Source organism: Mytilus trossulus, chromosome 5, assembly GCF_036588685.1.
Source record: "Mytilus trossulus isolate FHL-02 chromosome 5, PNRI_Mtr1.1.1.hap1, whole genome shotgun sequence".
NCBI lineage: Eukaryota > Metazoa > Mollusca > Bivalvia > Mytilida > Mytilidae > Mytilus > Mytilus trossulus.
Genome location: NC_086377.1, coordinates 11,657,228 through 11,680,712, shown reverse-complemented (window position 1 = coordinate 11,680,712; position 23,485 = coordinate 11,657,228). Strand labels below are relative to the sequence as shown.

General features: G+C 35.3%; 2 protein-coding genes across 4 annotated transcripts in view; one reads left to right on the top strand and one right to left on the bottom strand.

Annotated features, from left to right (window-relative positions):
• The window catches only part of LOC134718522 (uncharacterized), a 54,657-nt gene extending 33,956 nt beyond the window's left edge, over nt 1–20,701 (top strand). For all 3 annotated transcript variants that reach the window (XM_063581112.1, XM_063581111.1, XM_063581113.1), the window contains 4 exons: nt 62–281; nt 721–901; nt 11,426–11,553; nt 19,619–20,701. In XM_063581112.1, coding sequence (XP_063437182.1) covers nt 62–281; nt 721–901; nt 11,426–11,553; nt 19,619–19,893 — 804 coding nt within the window. In that variant the 3' untranslated portion in view covers nt 19,894–20,701. The remainder of the gene's footprint in view (nt 1–61; nt 282–720; nt 902–11,425; nt 11,554–19,618) is intronic.
• Nucleotides 7,792–10,828, bottom strand: LOC134718521 (probable transcription-associated protein 1). The gene is made up of 2 exons (XM_063581110.1): nt 10,457–10,828; nt 7,792–10,226 (listed from the first exon to the last, which is right to left on the bottom strand). Exon 2 carries the CDS (start codon nt 9,738–9,740, stop codon nt 8,553–8,555), a length of 1,188 nt encoding a protein of 395 aa, XP_063437180.1. The 5' UTR covers nt 9,741–10,226; nt 10,457–10,828; the 3' UTR covers nt 7,792–8,552.
• Nucleotides 20,702–23,485: the final 2,784 nt, after the last annotated feature.

Here is a 23,485-nt window from a genome sequence, read left to right as displayed (position 1 = left end):
TGTGTATCATGGTTTGTTTTGACTATCTTTTCCTACTTTACTTAATTATTTTCTTCGTTAGGTACTTGTGCAAGTCACCCCAACAAACGTCGACAACAAATTGTTTCAAGATGCGAAAACAAACTACATCATTTCACCGCTAAAACAGATGACTGACCTTAAGATCTCATACACAGAAGGTCATGGTTCAAGTTGCCGTCAGCAAAGAATACCCAATCCATACCGAGTATGTGGCAGGAAGGAACGATCATCTTTTCCACAGATATGCCATAATTCAATAAGTAATACTAATTTGTATTTGTAGTTTCATTTGCTATTTACAATTACTGTACCGAGATTAAGGAAACACGCAGTTCAGGGTAACCTTATGTTTAGAATCTAATTAAAACACAATTTATCTATTCCTGTAAAACGCCAGAACTTAAATCCTCAAATTAGTACATATATGAAATTTGAAATTTTGCAATAAGATTCATGGTTTCTAGTTATTTGAAGTGTAATCATCATTCATCATACTAATTATGTCACTACCGTATCGTCATCGATAAACACAATGCCAATATCAGTAGATAAGTGAATGCCTGCATAACATCTGCATTTATTGCGCGATTTACGATACGTTACATCAACCTTGTGCTCACCTTATGCATGTACAATGCACACTGGTATATTGATAGTTACTTATATCTTAACCTTTTTACAAAAAAGTATTGTTTACAGGCGATGAAGACAAAAGTATACTGCTACCGTCCATTTACTCAAAGTTTAATTTACGAATGGAGGGATATGAACAACTTCATCTTGATGAACCAGTCACCGATGTTCCTCTGAAAATTGGAATCAAGTTCTGTTCAGTTGATCCATCTAGACCTCTGCAACGGCGGAAAAGAGAAATTCAAAGGTATGTATAATGCAGAATTCTTCTCGTCGATGTTGTGGTAATCCAGAGACAGCCCATGCAGGTTCAGTTATTTATTAAACAAATCACTAAACATCAAGTTCGGAGGTGACTTTATGGCTTCTACAACATTTTGAAGTGTTTGGTGAAAAATATCGACCAGTTAAGTGGTTTCTACTTTAACGTGAGTTCCGATTAAGCCCAGATATTAAGGACTATTGTATAATTTGATGAAAATAGACACTTCTAATATTATACTACGTAATCAATTGGGATCATGACACATACATGTTTAATCGATTCTTTTATTTTAAAATACTTCGAAATAAACTAACAATCCATGACAAAACAATAGAAGGACCAAAAGGCAAACAACAGTATACAAAACTCAACAAAGAAGACTGAGCAGTACGAACTAGTTGTCTTACCAACATTTACCTGGTTTCCATCTAAAATTCTCATTACGTACTACTAGTTTATTCTAAATTAAAATAAAATATTTTAACCGGCGTCTTCGGTCTTCCAGTTGTATTGATTCGAGCCCCACAAGTGAGTCATTTGAAGAACGTGTCTCACGTACTTAATTATGAGCCTTTTATTAATGATAAGATTCGTATCCGTTCAGGTCTAATTAACTGTTCTGTTCATGTCATGATCTTTAACAAACTTTTAGTAAATTATCCGTTGATTCACTTAACCTATTAACAAATGCTTGGGTTTGACTATACTTGAGGAAAGTAAATCCGAAACTAGATTTTGGCGCACGACATTAATCAAGTAGTCTTCTTTTTTTCCTCCGATGGCCGTGTTGACACTCAACGTCGCGTTCTGTAAACCTGTTTACAATTAGTTTCATGTATAGAACACTGGTTTCATATTAATTTTGTTCTCATCTTTACTTCGGGTTTAATTACATTCACACCAGTAATATACATGTACTATACATTGAATTGAATAAATGTCTCTGTAATTTTTGTAACAGCAGAACCAATTCATATTCTTTTTAGAAAAAGGGTGTGGGAACCGGTATATAAAATGTTAACATTCCTTTCTTTTTGGTCAAGATACGTTTGTTTCAATAGGGAAGTGATAAAAATCGTCTGATTCCATTGAAAATTAAGGGCGGGGTTTCCTGTATGTTATACAATTAAGATTGTTTTGGTTATAATGTCGTACTTGACTTTCAGCCTATGTCGTCTGGACTTTAGCTGGCCTGGTAAAAACTAAGAATTCCAAAATAACTATATTTTATTACAACTGAGATCTCATGGCAACTCTTATAATACAATTTCAAATAAATGCATACAATATATTTCACAATATTTATAGTTCATCATACATAGATAATGTCAAGCTGGAATATATCAAATGTTTCTTTTGTATAACGTAATACGCAAATATTCTGTTCTGGAGATCAATCCTGCACTGGTACGATTTCATTATACACGAAACAACAAATATTTTCTCTATGTTCTGTTGCGTTGTCAAGGTAAACCAAAGTGACACACAAAGATTTCTCTAAACTTCGTTGAATATTAAATATAACCAAATAACAGAATTAAACTTTACTACGAATAAATTATGCTTCAAATTCACAAATCTCCTGTAAACAAATTTGCATGTATTAATGAAAATAAATGAAATACATAACATTTACGGAATTTAAAGTTTACTGTATGTTTCACTTAAAAAATCATCTATGTAATCGTTATGTAATAAACTAAAAACGCTCATTTTAAATTAATAGAACTAAATAAATAAAACTTAATTAAAAGTAAATGTGAAATGTAATTTTCATAAAAAGAATGCTTTAAAATATTAAATATGAATTACCTGGTAAAAACGAAGAATTCCAAAATAACTATATTTTATTACAACTGAGATCTCATGGCAACTGACGAATAGCCCAAAACACTAGCTTAAAAAGGTCGTTGCTCACGTGCTTAGAGATCCCAGGTTTTCTTCGTTTTACCAATGAAAATTATCGTTACATAATTTCATAACTGACCACAACATTTTAATTGGTCACTCAATTTTGTCTTGTCAACCAAGCTGACACTTTAATATAAATTATTGATTTTCGTATACCTATGTTGCGATAATCTATGTAATTTTGACAATAGGTCTAATTGCCTATACTCTTTCTTTTATTCATAATATAGCATGTATAATTTATGAATGAATAATTATCAATATTTGTCAAACATCTGTAAAATATATTTTCTTCTAAAAATAAAATAATTAATAAAAGAAAGTTTGCAAAGCTGTTATATTTCCTATTTTGCGAATTCGGAATTTCTAAATATATCTATAACATCTCCCCTCTGCCTTAATTGGCTTTGACCCCAAAGCCACATAACATCAACTACAAATAAAAGACATATAAGATTAGAAATTCAAGTTAATCAATTCTATATACACTCATAACACATATATACATTGTCACAAATAAAATGTTCTATTGATTTCTGCTACTGTTGTGTAAGGTAGTATGTTCATTGAGCCACATTAATAGGTGCTGAATAAATGCCATGTTCGAGAAAAAAATATGTGAGTTTGCTGAATTTAAACCAATAAGATATTTAAAAAAACTCATACTGTGCCTTGATAGACATGTTTAACGTGAAATCTGACAATTTGACAATTAACTAACTTTTGTAAAAACAATGTTATAAATAAAGTGAGGTTTAATAGTAAAATAGGATGGACACAGAGGCAGAATAAGGACTAGTACTGTAACACATGTACTATCCACGGATTTTTTTTTTTAACAAATTTGAATTTGGTTCTACATGCCGTTTGCTAAAAAAAAAAATCAACCAAACTTAACCAAAATAAAATAGTCAGTTGAATATTAGCGTTGTTTTCATAAACTTGCTCAAAATTATAGAACCAATGTCTCGGAAGGAAAAGCCGTCGCGGCTTGCAAAAATAAAAGACGGTACAAACGCACGTGTTGCTCTCTTTTGCACTGTAAAATAACAAGTGTTGTAGTAAATGTTCTTGCTTTTGAACCACAAAAATCAATGAAAATTATCATATTATATACAAATGAATTAAAAAAACGTATTTCAACATTAGTCATGACTCTATGTAACTCTTCGCAAAAACAATGTTCATTTTGCGTGTGCACTTTCTCTTTGCTTTGGCTTTCAGTCTGTTTCATTCAAGAAAATATTAACACCATAAAAAAACTGTCATCAGTGAAAAGTGTCTAAGTGTCTTTTAACTTTAACATATAAAAAATGAAAAAAAAATGTGTGATGAGTTGTTATATGAGCATGCGCATACTCTTAGCACTATTAGACAACAGATATAAATCTGTCAAGGGTAACAAAACACCACAATTTTGAATAAATAATTTATGGTTTTTGAAAACAATCTAAAGTTCCTAAAAGATATAGTCTCGAGAATAACACTATAAAAACAATTCAAAGACTTCAGCACTGGTGCAAAAGAAAAAAATGTGTATATGCTAATGTGCTTTAGTTATGTTTTTTCTCTTATTTCAATGAATGAATAATACTTTAATAGTTTTGTGTGACTAGTTTTGCCGTATGCATGTTTTTCTCTTTCGTTTAGTTCCTGTATGTGTATGTGTGCTGAAATATACTCTGATTAAATGTTCTGAAACATATTCCTCTGGTTCCCATGTGGGTTTTGAGCCGTCCGCCCATTTTACAAGGAAATGTCGTCTACCTTGTAAGCGCTTTAACTTCAAAAGTTTTTCCGCTTTATAAAACTGATGATCTTCTACCTGATCATCATTACCATCAGTGGTTTCATTCTCCCTATTTTGTGCTTGAGGCACAATCTCATCACCTTGATCATGCTGATCTACCCTATCAGCATCATTAGCTTCATTTTGTACCACCTCATTGGGTTGCACCTGATGATCTCTTGGATCCTTGTAAAGGATTATTTCTTTTGCATTGATCATCGATTTTACCTCTTTATTAGTGCTGCACATTCTTAATTTGTAAGTGTAATTTGGTCCCAACTCAGTTATGTAATAAGGCCCTTTGTACTTATCTACCAATTTCGGTGAGCGACCGACGGGAACCACATGCTGCCGAAGTAAAACTAAATCCCTTACTTTAAATTGTGGAATTTTTGAATTTCGGTCGTATCGCTCTTTAGATTTTAACTGTTTTTCTAACATATTTTTAGTGGCAAGATCTTGTGTGATCTTTAGATTTGATAGAACTTCTTCCATTTGAAGCTTGGCATCTGATGACAAATTCTGTTTGGGTGTAACAGAAGTGTCAAAAGGTAGATTCATTTCTCTACCAAACAGCAAATGAAAGGGAGAAAACTCAGTTGATTGAGTTGAAGGAGAATTGCGTAAAGCCATTAAAATTCCGGGTAATTTATCGGGCCAGTTATTTTGAGCCTTATCACAGTATGCTCTGAAAGACTTTATCAGAGTTGAGTTGCACCTTTCTACTAACCCATTTGTTTGAGGATGGTACGAGCTAGTATGATATCTTGTAACATCAAATATCTCACATAATGACAGAACTAAGTTATTCATGAAGCTTTTTCCACGATCACTAACCAAAAACCTTGCTGCGCCAAATCTAGAGAAAACCTCTTTGAACAAGACCTTTGCAACTTCAGAAGCCTCTTGTGTTTTCATAGCAAATGCTTCAACCCATTTACTACAACTATCAACCAAAACGAGCAAGTACGTTTCACCTTTGTTTGTCTTGCTCAGCTTTAAAAAATCCATATGCCATCGATCAAATGGACCTACCACTGGCATAGGATTTAAAGGTGGATTTTTGCGTGTATGGTCAACCTTAATTCGTTGACACCTGTCACAAGAAAGAACATGGTCTTTGACTGTTTGGTGCATTTTTGGCCAAAAATATTTTTGTCTCAAAGCAGCCAAAACCCTGTCTAATCCTAAGTGCGCACCACCATAATTCAAGTCATGATAAGCTATCAAAGCATGACGTCTGAGAGCTAATGGAAGACATAGTTGTTTAATGTACTTTTCATCTGGACTCGTTTTAAACCTCTTTTGAAACCATTTATACAAAACACCATCACAAACCGAGTAATCTTGAGATTCTGCGAGAACTTTTTGTCGAACCTTCTCACTTTGAGGTAAAACGTCATTTTGCAAGTAATTAAACATATCCTGAAAATCTGGGTCAACTTGTTGTAGCTGACCTACAGCAGGAATGTCCAATAACTCACTATTGACGACTTCAGGATCTAGAGGAGCAAGAAGTGTATAGTCTCCATAAAATAATTCGAGCTCTACACTCTCCAAGTCCTCGTCTCCTTTATTGTCTACCTCTAGATCTGTTTCACAAGCTTTAACCTCAATTGTATCTAACAGAAACTCATTTGCATTTGCAACAAACACTTTCACTGGCGATGTTTTATGTTCATCAGCCACTTCAGTATATGTGCGTCTGCTGAGAGCATCTGCCACCTCATTGTTTTTACCTGGTTTGTGAACGATATCAAAGTCGAAGTCTTGTAATTTAAGAGCCCAATGACCTAATTTACCGACTGCAACCTTTTGATCCATCAAATATTTAAGAGCCTTGTGATCTGTGAAAATTCTGAACCGACGAGTCAAATAAGCACGAAAATTTTTGACACCCTCTAGAACAGCTAAACATTCTTGTTCTGTGGTGCACCAGATTCGTTCTGCCCTAGACAAACTTCTACCTCCATAAGCTATGACATGCTCACGACCTTGACTATCTAATTGACCTAGAACAAACCCAATTGCTGTATTACTAGCATCACAAGTCAGCATAAAAGGTTTGTTCATATCAGGATATGCCAAGATCGGTGCTGATAATAAAGCCTTTTTGAGCTTGTCAAAAGCTTCTTGACATAACAAAGTCCAATGAAATTTCTTTTCAGAATCCTTTCTCAATAAAGCATTCAAAGGAGAAGCAATGTTAGCAAAAGAATCAACGAATTTCCGATAGTAACTACACATGCCCAGAAACGACTTAACCTGTTTTTGATTTTTAGGGACCAGAAATGAACTAACAGCATCCGTTTTAGATGGATCCACCTGAACTCCGTGTTTTGATAGGATGTGACCTAAGTATTTGACTTCTTTGACTGCAAACTCACATTTAGTTGGTTTCAATGTAAGATTTGCGTCTCGGAGTCTGTTAAATACTTGTTCTAGATGCCTAAGATGTTCCTCAAAAGTTTTACTAAAGATGAGAATGTCATCGACATAGACCAAAACAAATTTCCAATTTAACCCTCTGAGCACTTGAGTCATGATCATCTGAAAACTGACAGGAGAGTTTCTGAGACCGAAAGGTAAACGAAGCCATTCATAAACACCATTTCTTGTAATAAATGCAGATTTGTGCCTTGTTTCCTCGTCCATCTCAATTTGATGGAAGCCACTATAAAGATCAAGTGATGAGAATATATTTGCTTGTGATTCTCCTAATGTATCAAAGACACATTCAAGCCTAGGCAATGGAAATGACATAGGAACCGTTTGCTTGTTCAGCAACCGATAATCACAACAAAATCTCCATTGCCCTGATTGTTTCTTTTTCACAAGAACCACGGGAGAATGGTACTCACTATTTGATGGCTTTATCAGCTTGTGTCGTTCCATCTCTTCGACATGTCTGCTAATTTCCTTTTCAACAGGCGGAGACTGGTGGTAGAATGGTCTTTTAACTGGTTTTGCGTCTCTGTGTGTCTCTATTTTGTGCTTGTATATTTTTGAATGACCTAACTCTGAAAGACTTGTTGCGAAAACATCTCTATTACCATTCAAAAATGTAAAAAGCTTTTGTTTTTGTTCTTGTGTTAAGTCAGAATTCTTTAAATCAAAATCAATGCGTGTTTTTGTTTTGTTATTTTCTGTATCTATTGCATGTATGTTAGCATCATTTGTAGGCGCGTCATTTAACTCTTGTATTGACTCTATTTCAATGTCTGACACAGTTGCTAAAACTTTACTTGCAGGAATTGTAACTGATTTTTTAGTAGGGTTCAAAACTCTAATGACTGCTTTTCCATTGTTAATTTTAACCAAACACTTTGCACTCATCAGATTTAAACCTTGTATTTCATCATTTGGTTCTAAAAGAACTATATCCCCTGAATTTCGTTTTGAAATTTTTATGCTAATATTAGTTTCATGTTGTGGGGGTATAGTTACAGTTGACAATGACCTTGCAAGTCCAGTATTAGCTTTAAAAGTGCAAATTTCTTGTTCAGTGTCTTTAAAACATAATGTTTGTGTGTCAAAATCTATTTTAACTTTATGTGACAACATAAAATCTACTCCTATAATCAGAGAATGCTGAAGACCCTCAATTACATGTACGTACTGTTGAAATACAGTGCCTTTAAATGACAGTGGTAATAAAATTTTGCCTAATACCCGTGAACGTGTACCTCCAACACCTGTTATGTTAAAATACTCAGATTTGCAAAGCTTATTATCTTTAAAGGGCAATTTACTAAAAAAATCTGAGCTGCAACATGTAATTTGTGCGCCTGTGTCTACAAGGCTGTGCGTTTTTCTGCCTTGCACATCTACTACAGTAGTATTTTTATGCATAGATGTCGCCAAATTCACCTCTGCATAAGATCTGCCTTTGTGCCTATCCTCAGACTGACGCCTACGGACAGGCGCGAATCCCTAAAACCCACGTTTTTGAAAATTATTATTATTATTATAAGTACCCCTATCATTTCTATATCTTTCTTGGCTTCTACTATTAATACAAACTCTACCAAAGTGACCTTGTTTTTTACATTTATGGCATATTTTATCAAAAGCAGGGCACCTTTTATTACTACGCTTACACAACGTACCGCAATTATAGCAGATTGTATCCTCCTCTCTAATGGTCTGTCTTGATTGTCGACTCTGTCCATTGTTGTAATTGCCGTTGTACTCTCTGTGTTGCTGGTTCTGTTGTTGATACTGCTGATGATGCTGCTGCTGTTGATACTGCTGCTGTTGTTGTTGATACTGCTGGTGATGCTGCTGCTGTTGTTGCTGCTGCCCTGTTCCAATCGCCATCAATGTTGTACTCATGTTCTCTAGCATCGTCTGAAGATTCGCTATAGATGCCCCATGGTCTTCTGAATTTAGTTTGACAGCTCGCTCTGCTTGCAACGCTGCTTCTCTTACCTCCGTCAGTGTTAATGGTTGGGGAACTCTCGAGTAAACCTTCTCGCCAATTTTCCCATTCAGTGCTTGAATTACCATCCCTACCACGATATTTTCTGGAATTACTGCACCCTTCATCTCTGTCTGTAACCGGACGAAAAAATCGTTCACCGTCTCATCCTGTAGTTGTTTGATTCGAAACAGCCCTACATCAAACATGGTACTTTGATTGGAAAACCTTTTCAAGAACTCCGCCTTCAGCTGTTGGATGTTGTTTTTCACTGTATCTGTTAAGCTGTTATACCACAACAATGGCGCACCTTTAGCTAACTTGAATGGAAAAGTTGAGCAAATGTTGTTACCTACAATGTTGTTTAGCATACACCATTGCATAAAAAATGTCCACCACTGACCTGCTATTTCTTCCTCATTAAACTTGTCTAAAGTTATACCCCCTGGCATGATTACTGGTCTTACTGCTTCTGCGGTGTTGACAGTATTTGCTGTTGCGACTGTGGTATTTGAACTGCTTGACGCTGTTACCCCTGTGCGTGACGCTGTTGTTGCTGTGCTTGACTCGGTTGTTGTTGTGCTTGTTGCTCTTGTACCTGTGCTCGTATCTACTGTGCCTGTAGCTCCAGTGTCTGTTTCTGTAGTTGTTGGTGCTGATCTTAAAAAGTAGCTACTGTTGCTGTTGAGTGGTGCAGGCATTTGTTCTGAATTCTCGGGGACTAGCCGGGATTGTTGGGTACCTCCTCCAAATGTCGTACTTGACTTTCAGCCTATGTCGTCTGGACTTTAGCTGGCCTGGTAAAAACTAAGAATTCCAAAATAACTATATTTTATTACAACTGAGATCTCATGGCAACTCTTATAATACAATTTCAAATAAATGCATACAATATATTTCACAATATTTATAGTTCATCATACATAGATAATGTCAAGCTGGAATATATCAAATGTTTCTTTTGTATAACGTAATACGCAAATATTCTGTTCTGGAGATCAATCCTGCACTGGTACGATTTCATTATACACGAAACAACAAATATTTTCTCTATGTTCTGTTGCGTTGTCAAGGTAAACCAAAGTGACACACAAAGATTTCTCTAAACTTCGTTGAATATTAAATATAACCAAATAACAGAATTAAACTTTACTACGAATAAATTATGCTTCAAATTCACAAATCTCCTGTAAACAAATTTGCATGTATTAATGAAAATAAATGAAATACATAACATTTACGGAATTTAAAGTTTACTGTATGTTTCACTTAAAAAATCATCTATGTAATCGTTATGTAATAAACTAAAAACGCTCATTTTAAATTAATAGAACTAAATAAATAAAACTTAATTAAAAGTAAATGTGAAATGTAATTTTCATAAAAAGAATGCTTTAAAATATTAAATATGAATTACCTGGTAAAAACGAAGAATTCCAAAATAACTATATTTTATTACAACTGAGATCTCATGGCAACTGACGAATAGCCCAAAACACTAGCTTAAAAAGGTCGTTGCTCACGTGCTTAGAGATCCCAGGTTTTCTTCGTTTTACCAATGAAAATTATCGTTACATAATTTCATAACTGACCACAACATTTTAATTGGTCACTCAATTTTGTCTTGTCAACCAAGCTGACACTTTAATATAAATTATTGATTTTCGTATACCTATGTTGCGATAATCTATGTAATTTTGACAATAGGTCTAATTGCCTATACTCTTTCTTTTATTCATAATATAGCATGTATAATTTATGAATGAATAATTATCAATATTTGTCAAACATCTGTAAAATATATTTTCTTCTAAAAATAAAATAATTAATAAAAGAAAGTTTGCAAAGCAATTCCGAATTCGCAAAATAGGAAATATAACAATTTCATTCAAGTAACCAAAGAAATGGGTTGTCCCACGAAGATGAACGATCGGTTCCTTTAGAAAAGCGTTCTAATGATTATAGAGTTTTTTAGATGTCACAATTACTTTTACTAAAGCAGCGTAAGAATAGAGAAAACAGGATTACGGACATGATTGAATGACTGATTGTCGGTTATTTAACGTCCAGTGGCAAGTATTTCATGCATATTCAGGACGAGAACAAATTAACAATAAATACAATATGTAGGTCCTGTACTAGAGTCCATCCGGTTCGAAGTTCGGTGAAATTTTGACTGGAAAAATAGAAAGGAACACAAGTTTTGCCTCGCAGAAGGCCACCTACGGGCCCGTCAAAGAGTTGTTCCAAGGGTTCTTTACGTTACTCACCAATTACATATACCAATAACTTATAACTCTTTAAAATAACTTATATCTATAACTTATTACTCATTAATTACTCATACTTATAACTTTTTACTCACCAATGACGTATATACTTGCAGCGTACGCAGACAAAGGTCAAGTGGAGATTTATGTTGTCCTCAGAACAAACAGTATTACTCAGAGATGACAAAACAATGTGAATCATGTCCTGTTGGATCACAGAGTTACTACAATGGCCTGTTTTGTGGTGAGTATAACAATGTGAATCATGTCCTGTTGGATCACTGAGTTACTACAACGGCCTGTTTTTTTTGGTGAGTATTACAATGTGAATCATGTCATGTTGGATCACAGAGTAACTACAACGGCCTGTTTTTTTGGTGAGTATTACAATGTGAATCATGTCCTGTTGGATCACAGAGTTACTACAACAGCCTGTTTTGTGGTGAGTATTACAATGTGAATCATGTCCTGTTGGATCACAGAGTTACTACAACAGCCTGTATTTTGGTGAGTATTACAATGTGAATCATGTCCTGTTGGATCACAGAGTTACTACAACAGCCTGTATTTTGGTGAGTATTACAATGTGAATCATGTCCTGTTGGATCACAGAGTTACTACAATGGCCTGTTTTGTGGTGAGTATTACAATGTGAATCATGTCCTGTTGGATCACAGAATTACTACAACGGCCTGTTTTGTGGTGAGTATTACAATGTGAATCCTGTCCTGTTGGATCACAGAGTTATTACAATGGCCTGTTTTGTGGTGAGTATTACAATGTGAATCATGTCATGTTGGATCACAGAGTTACTACAATGGACTGTTTTTTGGTGAGTATTACAATGTGAATCATGTCCTGTTGGATCACAGAGTTACTACAACAGCCTGTATTTTTGTGAGTATTACAATGTGAATCATGTCCTGTTGGATCACAGAGCTACTACAACAGCCTGTATTTTGGTGAGTATTACAATGTGAATCATGTCCTGTTGGATCACAGAGTTACTACAATGGCCTGTTTTGTGGTGAGTATTACAATGTGAATCATGTCCTGTTGGGTCACAGAGTTACTACAACGGCCTGTTTTGTGGTGAGTATTACAATGTGGATTATGTCATGCTGGATCACAGAATTACTACAATGGACTGTTTTGTGGTGAGTATTACAATGTGAATCATGTCATGTTGGATCACAGAGTTACTACAACGGCCTGTTTTGTGGTGAGTATTACAATGTGGATCATGTCCTGTTGGATCACAGAATTACTACAACGGCCTGTTTTGTGGTGAGTATTACAATGTTAATCATGTCCTGTTGGATCACAGAGTTACTACAACGGCCTGTTTTGTGGTGAGTATTACAATGTGGATGATGTCATGTTGGATCACAGAATTACTACAATGGACTGTTTTTTTGGTGAGTATTACAATGTGAATCATGTCATGTTGGATCACAGAGTTACTACAATGGACTGTTTTTTTTTGTTATACAATTAAGATTGTTTTGGTTATTTCATTCAAGTAACCAAAGAAATGAGTTGTCCCACGAAGATGAACGATCGGTTCCTTTAGAAAAGCGTTCTAATGATTATAGAGTTTTTTAGATATCACAATTACTTTTACTTAAGCAGTGTAAAAATAGAGAAAACAGGATTACGGACATGAATTACTACAATGGACTGTTTTGTGGTGAGTATTACAATGTGAATCATGTCATGTTGGATCACAGAGTTACTACAACGGCCTGTTTTGTGGTGAGTATTACAATGTGAATCATGTCCTGTTGGATCACAGAATTACTACAATGGACTGTTTTGTGGTGAGTATTACAATGTGAATCATGTCATGTTGGATCACAGAGTTACTACAACGGCCTGTTTTGTGGTGAGTATTACAATGTGAATCATGTCCTGTTGGATCACAGAGTTACTACAACGGCCTGTTTTGTGGTGAGTATTACAATGTGAATCATGTCCTGTTGGATCACAGAGTTACTACAACGGCCTGTTTTGTGGTGAGTATTACAATGTGGATGATGTCATGTTGGATCACAGAATTACTACAATGGACTGTTTTTTTGGTGAATATTACAATGTGAATCATGTCATGTTGGATCACAGAGTTACTACAACGGCCTGTTTTGTGGTGAGTATTACAATGTGAATCATGTCCTGTTGGATCACAGAGTTACTACAACAGCCTGTATTTTGGTGAGTATTACAATGTGAATCATGTCATGTTGGATCACAGAGTTACTACAATGGCCTGTTTTGTGGTGAGTATTACAATGTGAATCATGTCCTGTTGGGTCACAGAGTTACTACAACGGCCTGTTTTGTGGTGAGTATTACAATGTGGATTATGTCATGCTGGATCACAGAATTACTACAATGGACTGTTTTGTGGTGAGTATTACAATGTGAATCATGTCATGTTGGATCACAGAGTTACTACAACGGCCTGTTTTGTGGTGAGTATTACAATGTGGATCATGTCCTGTTGGATCACAGAATTACTACAATGGACTGTTTTGTGGTGAGTATTACAATGTGAATCATGTCATGTTGGATCACAGAGTTACTACAACGGCCTGTTTTGTGGTGAGTATTACAATGTGAATCATGTCCTGTTGGATCACAGATTTACTACAACGGCCTGTTTTGTGGTGAGTATTACAATGTGGATGATGTCATGTTGGATCACAGAATTACTACAATGGACTGTTTTTTTGGTGAGTATTACAATGTGAATCATGTCATGTTGGATCACAGAGTTACTACAATGGACTGTTTTTTTTTGTTATACAATTAAGATTGTTTTGGTTATTTCATTCAAGTAACCAAAGAAATGAGTTGTCCCACGAAGATGAACGATCGGTTCCTTTAGAAAAGCGTTCTAATGATTATAGAGTTTTTTAGATGTCACAATTACTTTTACTAAAGCAGTGTAAAAATAGAGAAAACAGGATTACGGACATGAATTACTACAATGGACTGTTTTGTGGTGAGTATTACAATGTGAATCATGTCATGTTGGATCACAGAGTTACTACAACGGCCTGTTTTGTGGTGAGTATTACAATGTGGATCATGTCCTGTTGGATCACAGAATTACTACAATGGACTGTTTTGTGGTGAGTATTACAATGTGAATCATGTCATGTTGGATCACAGAGTTACTACAACGGCCTGTTTTGTGGTGAGTATTACAATGTGAATCATGTCCTGTTGGATCACAGAGTTACTACAACGACCTGTTTTGTGGTGAGTATTACAATGTGAATCATGTCCTGTTGGATCACAGAGTTACTACAACGGCCTGTTTTGTGGTGATTATTACAATGTGGATGATGTCATGTTGGATCACAGAATTACTACAATGGACTGTTTTTTTGGTGAGTATTACAATGTGAATCATGTCATGTTGGATCACAGAGTTACTACAATGGACTGGTTTTTTGGTGAGTATTACAATGTGAATCATGTCATGTTGGATCACAGAGTTACTACAACGGCCTGTTTTGTGGTGAGTATTACAATGTGGATCATGTCCTGTTAAATCACAGAATTACTACAATGGACTGTTTTTTTGGTGAGTATTACAATGTGAATCATGTCATGTTGGATCACAGAGTTACTACAACGGCCTGTTTTGTGGTGAGTATTACAATGTGAATCATGTCATGTTGGATCACAGAGTTACTACAATGGCCTGTTTTGTAGTGAGAATTACAATATGGATCATGTCCTGTTGGATCACAGAGTTACTACAACGGCCTGTTTTGTGGTGAGCATTACAATGTGAATCATGTCCTGTTGGATCACAGAGTTACTACGATGGCCTGTTTTGTGGTGAGAATTACAATGTGGATCATGTCCTGTTGGATCACAGAATTACTACAACGGCCTGTTTTGTGGTGAGTATTACAATGTGAATCATGTCATGTTGGATCACAGAGTTACTACAACGGCCTGTTTTGTGGTGAGTATTACAATGTGAATAATGTCCTGTTGGATCACAGAGTTACTACAATGGCCTGTTTTGTGGTGAGTATTACAATGTGAATCATGTCCTGTTGGATCACAGAGTTACTACGATGGCCTGTTTTGTGGTGAGAATTACAATGTGGATCATGTCCTGTTGGATCACAGAATTACTACAACGGCCTGTTTTGTGGTGAGTATTACAATGTGAATCATGTCATGTTTGATCACAGAATTACTACAACGGCCTGTTTTGTTGTAAGTATTACAATGTGAATCATGTCCTGTTGGATCACAGAGTTATTACAACGGCCTGTTTTGTGGTGAGTATTACAATGTGAATCATGTCCTGTTGGATCACAGAATTACTACAATGGACTGTTTTTTTGGTGAGTATTACAATGTGGATCATGTCATGTTGGATCACAGAGTTACTACAATGGACTGTTTTTTTTGGTGAGTATTACAATGTGAATCATGTCATGTTGGATTACAGAGTTAATACAACGGCCTGTTTTGTGGTGAGTATTACAATGTGGATCATGTCCTGTTGGATCACAAAATTACTACAATGGACTGTTTTTTTGGTGAGCATTACAATGTGAATCATGTCATGTTGGATCACAGAGTTACTACAACGGCCTGTTTTGTGGTGAGTATAACATTGTGGATCATGTCCTGTTGGATCACAGAATTACTACAATGGACTGTTTTTTTGGTGAGTATTACAATGTGAATCATGTCATGTTGGATCACAGAGTTACTACAACGGCCTGTTTTGTGGTGAGTATTACAATGTGGATCATGTCATGTTGGATCACAGAATTACTACAACGGCCTGTTTTTTTGGTGAGTATTACAATGTGAATCATGTCCTGTTGGATCACAGAGTTACTACGATGGCCTGTTTTGTGGTGAGAATTACAATGTGGATCATGTCCCTTTGGATCACAGAATTACTACAATGGCCTGTTTTTTGGTGAGTATTACAATGTGAATCATGTCCTGTTGGATCACAGAGTTACTACAACGGCCTGTTTTGTGGTGAGTATTACAATGTGGATTATGTCCTGTTGGACCACAGAGTTACTACAACAGCCTGTATTTTGGTGAGTATTACAATGTGAATCATGTCCTGTTGGATCACAGAGTTACTACAACAGCCTGTTTTTTGGTGAGTATTACAATGTGAATCATGTCCTGTTGGATCACAGAGTTACTACAATGGCCTGTTTTGTGGTGAGTATTACAATGTGAATCATGTCCTGTTGGATCACAGAATTACTACAATGACTTGTTTAGTGATGAGTATTACAATGTGAATAATGTCGTGCTGGATCACTGAGATATAAAATGGCCTGTTTTGTGGTGAGTATTACAGTGTGAATCATATTCGAATGGATCACAGAGTTACTACAACGGACTGTTTTATGGTGAGTATTACAATGTGAATCATGTCCTGTTGGATCACAGAGTTACTACGATGGCCTGTTTTGTGGTGAGTATTACAATGTGAATCATGTTCTGTTAGATCACAGAGGTACTACAATGGCCTGTTTTGTGGTGAGTATTACAATGTGAATCATGTCCTGTTGGATCACAGAGTTACTACAATGGCCTGTTTTGTGGTGAGTATTAAAATGTGAATCATGTCCTCTTGGATCACAGATATTCTACAACGTCCTGTTTTGTGGTGAGTATTACAATGTGAATCATGTCATGTTGGATCACAGAGTTACTACAATGGCCTGTTTTGTGTTGAGTATAACAATGTGAATCATGTTATGTTGGATCACTGAGTTACTGCAACGGCCTGTTTTGTGGTGAGTATTACAATGTGAATCATGTCCTGTTGGATCACAGAGTTACTACAATGGCCTGTTTTGTGGTGAGTATTACAATGTGAATCATGTCATGTTGGATCACTGAGTAAATACAACGGCCTGTTTTGTGGTGAGTATTACAATGTGAATCATGTCCTGTTGGATCACAGAGTAACTACGACGGCCTGTTTTGAGGTGAGTATTACAATGTGAATCATGTCATGTTGGATCACTGAGTAAATACAACGGCCTGTTTTGTGGTGAGTATTACAATGTGAATCATGTCCTGTTGGATCACAGAGTAACTACGACGGCCTGTTTTGAGGTGAGTATTACAATGTGAATCATGTCCTGTTGGATCACAGAGTTACTACAACGGCCTGTTTTGTGGTGAGTATTACAATGTGAATCATGTCCTGTTGGATCACTGAGTTACTACAACGGCCTGTTTTGTGGTGAGTATTACAATGTGAATCATGTCCTGTTGGATCACAGAGTTACTACAACGGCCTGTTTTGTGGTGAGTATTACAATGTGAATCATGTCCTGTTGGATCACAGAGTAACTACAATGGCCTGTTTTGTGGTGAGTATTACAATGTGAATCATGTTCTGTTGGATCACAGAGTTACTGCGATGGCCTGGTTTGTGGTGAGTATTACAATGTGAATCATGTCCTGTTGGATCACTGAGTAACTACAATGGCCTGTTTTGTGGTGAGTATTACAATGTGAATCATGTTCTGTTGGATCACAGAGTTACTACGATGGCCTGTTTTGTGGTAAATATTACAATGTGAATCATGTCCTGTTGGATCACTGAGTAACTACAATGGCCTGTTTTGTGGTGAGTATTACAACGTTGATCATGTCATGTTGGATCACAGAGTTACTACATTGGCCTGTTTTGTGGTGAGTATTACAATGTGGATCATGTCATGTTGGATCACAGAATTACTACGATGGCCTGTTTTGTGGTGAGAATTACAATGTGGATCATGTCCTGTTGGATCACAGAATTACTACAACGGCCTGTTTTGTGGTGAGTATTACAATGTGGATCATGTCCTGTTGGATCACTGAGTAACTACAATGGCCTGTTTTGTGGTGAGTATTACAACGTTGATCATGTCATGTTGGATCACAGAGTTACTACATTGGCCTGTTTTGTGGTGAGTATAACAATGTGGATCATGTCATGTTGGATCACAGAATTACTACGATGGCCTGTTTTGTGGTGAGAATTACAATGTGGATCATGTCCTGTTGGATCACAGAATTACTACAACGGCCTGTTTTGTGGTGAGTATTACAATGTGGATCATGTCCTGTTGGATCACAGAGTTACTATAATGGCCTGTTTTGTGGTGAGTATTACAATGTGAATCATGTTCTGTTGGATCACAGAGTTACTACAATGGCATGTTTTGTGGTAAGTATTATTTCCTTTGTTCTTTGGTATTATAATATATCGTTATATTTTCTGTAGCATGTCTTCAGTTAAAACTAGGTGAAAGACACTATAGGGACATTTTGATTTTCTTTTTCTGTTTTTGCTCTAAATATAACACGTTTGAATTTCTTATGCAAATATGTCTTATGAACATCTGAAAGATTTTATTTGGAAGTCGAATTTTTTGTTTACAAAACTTTGAATTTTTCGAAAAACTAAGGATTTTTTTTATCCCAGGCATAGATTACCTTAGCCGTATTTGGCACAACTTTTTGGAATTCTGGATTCTCAATGCTCTTCAACTTTTTACTTGTTTTGTTTTATAAATATTTTGATATGAGCGTCACTGATGAATCTTATATAGAAGAAACGCACGTCTGGCGTACTAAATTATAATCCTTGTACCTTTGATAACTATTTACACCACTGGGTCGATGCCACTGCTGGTGGACGTTTCGTCCCCGATGTTATCACCAGCCCAGTAGTCAACACTAAGGTATTGACATGAATATCAATAATGTGTTCATTTTTATAAACTTCCTATTTAAAAAACTTTGAATTTCTCGAAAAACTAAGGATTTTCTTATCCCAGGAATAGATTACCTTAGCCGTATTTGACATAACTTTTTTGGAATTTTGGATACTCAATGCTCTTGAACTTTTTTTCTGTTTGGCTTTATTAATATTTTGAAAGAGCGTCACTGATGAGTCTTATGTAGACGGAACGCGCGTCTGGCGTACTAAATTATAATCCTGGTACCTTTGATAATGATCGAGCTCAATGGGCTAAAAATGTGGTCTTCTCATACCTTCTTTGTGATTACATCATTTTTTTATGATATGGAACATGTTAACCTGTTTATCAGATTGTTAAAGCTACTAGTATAATAAAAGAACTCATTCCCGTTAAATATTTGTTTTATTGAAAACTGTAAATGATCGACCAGAATTAGAAAAGATGGCGTCTTTATAAATACGATCACAGTATAAAACAATAGTTGTTTTACTCATGATTACATGCAGTGAAATTATTTACTCTTTTCTTTTTCAGGTAAACTCATCAACATACGTTTCTCTGGTAGCATTACTGAAAACTTCAGCTATCATAAGGCTGTCAATCTTTGCAAGCTGAATGGTTCCAATATTGCATCGACACAACTGTTCAATCAAGCGCGTCAACTAGGTCAGACGTCATGTGTGTGTGCCTGGTTGGAAGGATCCCGTGTTGATTCGCTTACGTCAAGAAACAACTGTGTAAACAAAACGGCCTGTTCCACTTCAGGAAACATCAAATTCGTTCATTGCACAACCAGTTTTTCCCCTTAAATGTTCGCATGATTCCAGCATAGATTCAAGTCTTATTTATTACAAAATCTTCTACTTTCTCAATGAACTAGCTTAAAAGTATAGACGTTGACAAACATAATCAGTGCAATTCAGGAAAATTGTATTTTGATTTTCGTATCTGTTTTTAGTAGAACTTTATAGAAAAATCTTTACGTAAAATTCTTTCAAAGTTAATGTAATTCCTCTTAAACCTATTACTTATGAGTACATTTTCCTCCGTAACTCTTATCTAATCATAATTGGGAAGTAATGAGACAAGTAATTTTTTCACAAACTTTAAGGCAAAAATCAACAAAATAGTTAATTACAAATCATTAATGAAAGGAGATATTTTTCAACAAATCAACGATAACTTTATGTAATAATAACGATTTTTTAGTCAGTCACAAAACAATTAAGAAGCTTTTTGAAAAGTAAATTATTTCATGCATTGCAAGCGTAGTTTATTATATTGATTTAATGTGGAAAATAATTGGAAAAAAAGTAAGTTAAAGAACTGAAAAAACTGTATCTAGATTATGTGGCATAGGAAATGCATACAGCTGAAACATTCAGACACCATACAATGATTTGGAAAAGTTACTCGCTTTGATATATTGTAAATAGGTTAGCCATCTTCTATCCATTTTTAGACTGCACTGGTGTCTCATAATATTATTTTGAAATGTGTATATTTTACTTCTTTAAACAGAATATGTACAATATTAATCTACGCCTCGTGTTTCAGATAGGATCCTTTGCTAGAACATTATTTCTATTTCTGTAATAAAATGCATACCTGCATAAATGTCTTATTTCCTTGTAAAGACTAGATTCATATGATACAAGTGACTCAACTATTTAAAACGTTGAATTGATGACGACTGTGTAATAAGACTTATACACGAATTAGGAATTACTAACAGGGGTGCGTTCAATATCGTAGCGGCTACGTAGTGTTACGTAACTTTTACTTTTGAACGTGTAGCTAGCCTAGCTGCTTTAAATATCACGTTAAATGTGTAGTAATAGTATCACACCACGTTAAATGTGTAGTAATAGTATCACACCACGTTAAATGTGTAGTAATAGTATCACACCACGTTAAATGTGTAGTAATAGTATCACACCACGTTAAATGTGTAGTAATATTATCACACCGAGTTAAATGTGTAGTAATAGTATCACACCACGTTAAATGTGTAGTAATAGTATCAAACCACGTTAAATGTGTAGTAATAGTATCACACAACGTTAAATGTGTAGTAATAGTATCACACCACGTTCGAGTATAGTTAGTATATTGAGAAGATATCAATATTAACACATATTTATTCCATATTGATAAAACTTAAGTAGGTTTTTTTTTTATATGAATGAGATTGTGAATAAATAAGCATATTCACCTAGTATAAAAAAAAGTATAACCATAGCGCAAAACGTAGCGTGCTTTTACGTGCATTATTTTGATAAGATACGTTTGATGTACAAGTGATTTCGGTTTTAAAAAAATGTCATTACATACATTTTTCTAGGAATATAGAACAAAATAATTACTGTCTTTTGTTTTGGTAAGTATGTGGTTAAATTGACTTTTGAAAATATGATTTTCACTTCGGCCATTGGCCTCAGTGAATATAATTTTTTTAAAGTCAATAAAACTACATATTTAGATATAGGAAAATGTGATGTAAGTTTCCTAATCATTAGACAGTAATTGTATAATGTACGAAAGGGGAAAAGGATTTTATAGCCAAACTGTCACAACCAAGTTATGAGACATTCGCCTACTAGAAGTATAAACGGCCTTCAAAACCGCTAACAAAAATCATAAAATAAATCTGAGCCGATAGATATCATAGGAATAGTCAAACACACAAGTTGAATACAAACTGACAATGTCATGGCGAAAAACAGAAAGCGACTAAAAGACAAACAGCAGTACATAGAACACAACATAACAAACACAGACTTAGCAGCACGACCACACAAAAACCAGGGTGGTCTCAGGAGCTCGGGTAGGGTTGTTATAATCTACTGCACATGTGACTTTCATCGTTTTGACGAGCCTGCAACTTTTGTTGCAGAAAGCTCGAGATAGGGATAGTGATCCGGCGGCGGCTACGGCGGCGGCGGTGTTAGCTCACTTCTTAAAAGTTTTATATTTTAGAAGGTAGAATACCTGGATGCTTCATACTTGGTATATAGATGCCTCATGTTACAAATTTTCCGTCAGTCACATGTCCAATGTCCTTGACCTCATTTTCATTTTTCAGTGACTACTTGAAAAAAAAGTTAAGATTTTTTGTAAGGTTAAATTATTAGTAATTGGATAACTATATTTGGTATGTGCGTACCTTGCAAGGTCCTCATGCCTGTCAGACTAATTTCACTTGACCTCGACCTCATTTCATGGATCAGTGAACAAGGTTAAGTTTTCGTGGTCAAGTCCATATCTCAGATACTATAAGCAATAGGGCTGTAAGGTGTACATTTTTTTGTACATGTCCAACTGGCAGATGTCATCTGACCTTGACCTCATTTTCATGGTTCAGTCGTTATACTTAAGTTTTTGTGTTTTGGTCTGTTTTTCTTATACATGTACTATATGCAATAGGTCTACTATACTTGGTGTATGAAATGCTTGTAAGGTGTACATGTCTAGCTGACAGGTGTCATCTGACCTTGACCTCATTTTCATGGTTCAGTGGTCAAAGTTAAGTTTTTTAGTATTGGTCTATTTTTCTAATACTTTATGCATAAGGTCAACTATATTTGGTGTATGGAAATATTTTCTGATCTATATGTCGGTTACGCAGGTTTTATTTGACCTTGACCTCATTTTCACGGTCCATTGCTAAGTGATAAGTATTTGTATTCTGGTCTGTTTTTCTTTATTTATAAGCAATAAGTCAAATATATTTGTTGTATTGAAGAATTGTTAGCTGTACATGTCTGCCTGGCATGGTTCATCTGACCTTGACCTCCTTTTCATGGTTCATTGATCAATGTTTCGTTTTCTTGGTTAATGTTGAGTTTATGTGACAGTTGTAATAAAGCTTTATATTTAGGTCTATCAAGATAAGTATCAATGATTAGTAAAGAAGGCGAGACATTTCAGTGTGTGCACTCTTGTTACTACTGTAAGATACGTTATTTGATTATATTTAATAAATGACTGTAATATTTTTTCTGTCTTTGAAGAAATAACATGAAACATTTGGTGCACACTGAATAACGCGCGAAGCGGGTTATTTAACAGTGTGCACCACATTTTTTATGTTATTTCAAATAGACAGAAAAAATATTACAGTCATTTCTTATAATTTAGTTCTAAATCCCATTTTAAACCGTAGAAAACCTTAAAAAAACGTTGATGACGTCACGGTCACATGACTTAATTATTCTATGGTCTGATATCAAAATAACGTCAGCCAATCAGAAGACGCATTAATCTAAAATTGAATTATTAAGTGATAATACAGTAGACAATATTTCAGATTTGTAATTGACTGTTTTTTAACCCTGAGTTATCACAACCTCAGACACCATCAGTTATAAGGATATTCTTACCCTGATATTTGATTTATAA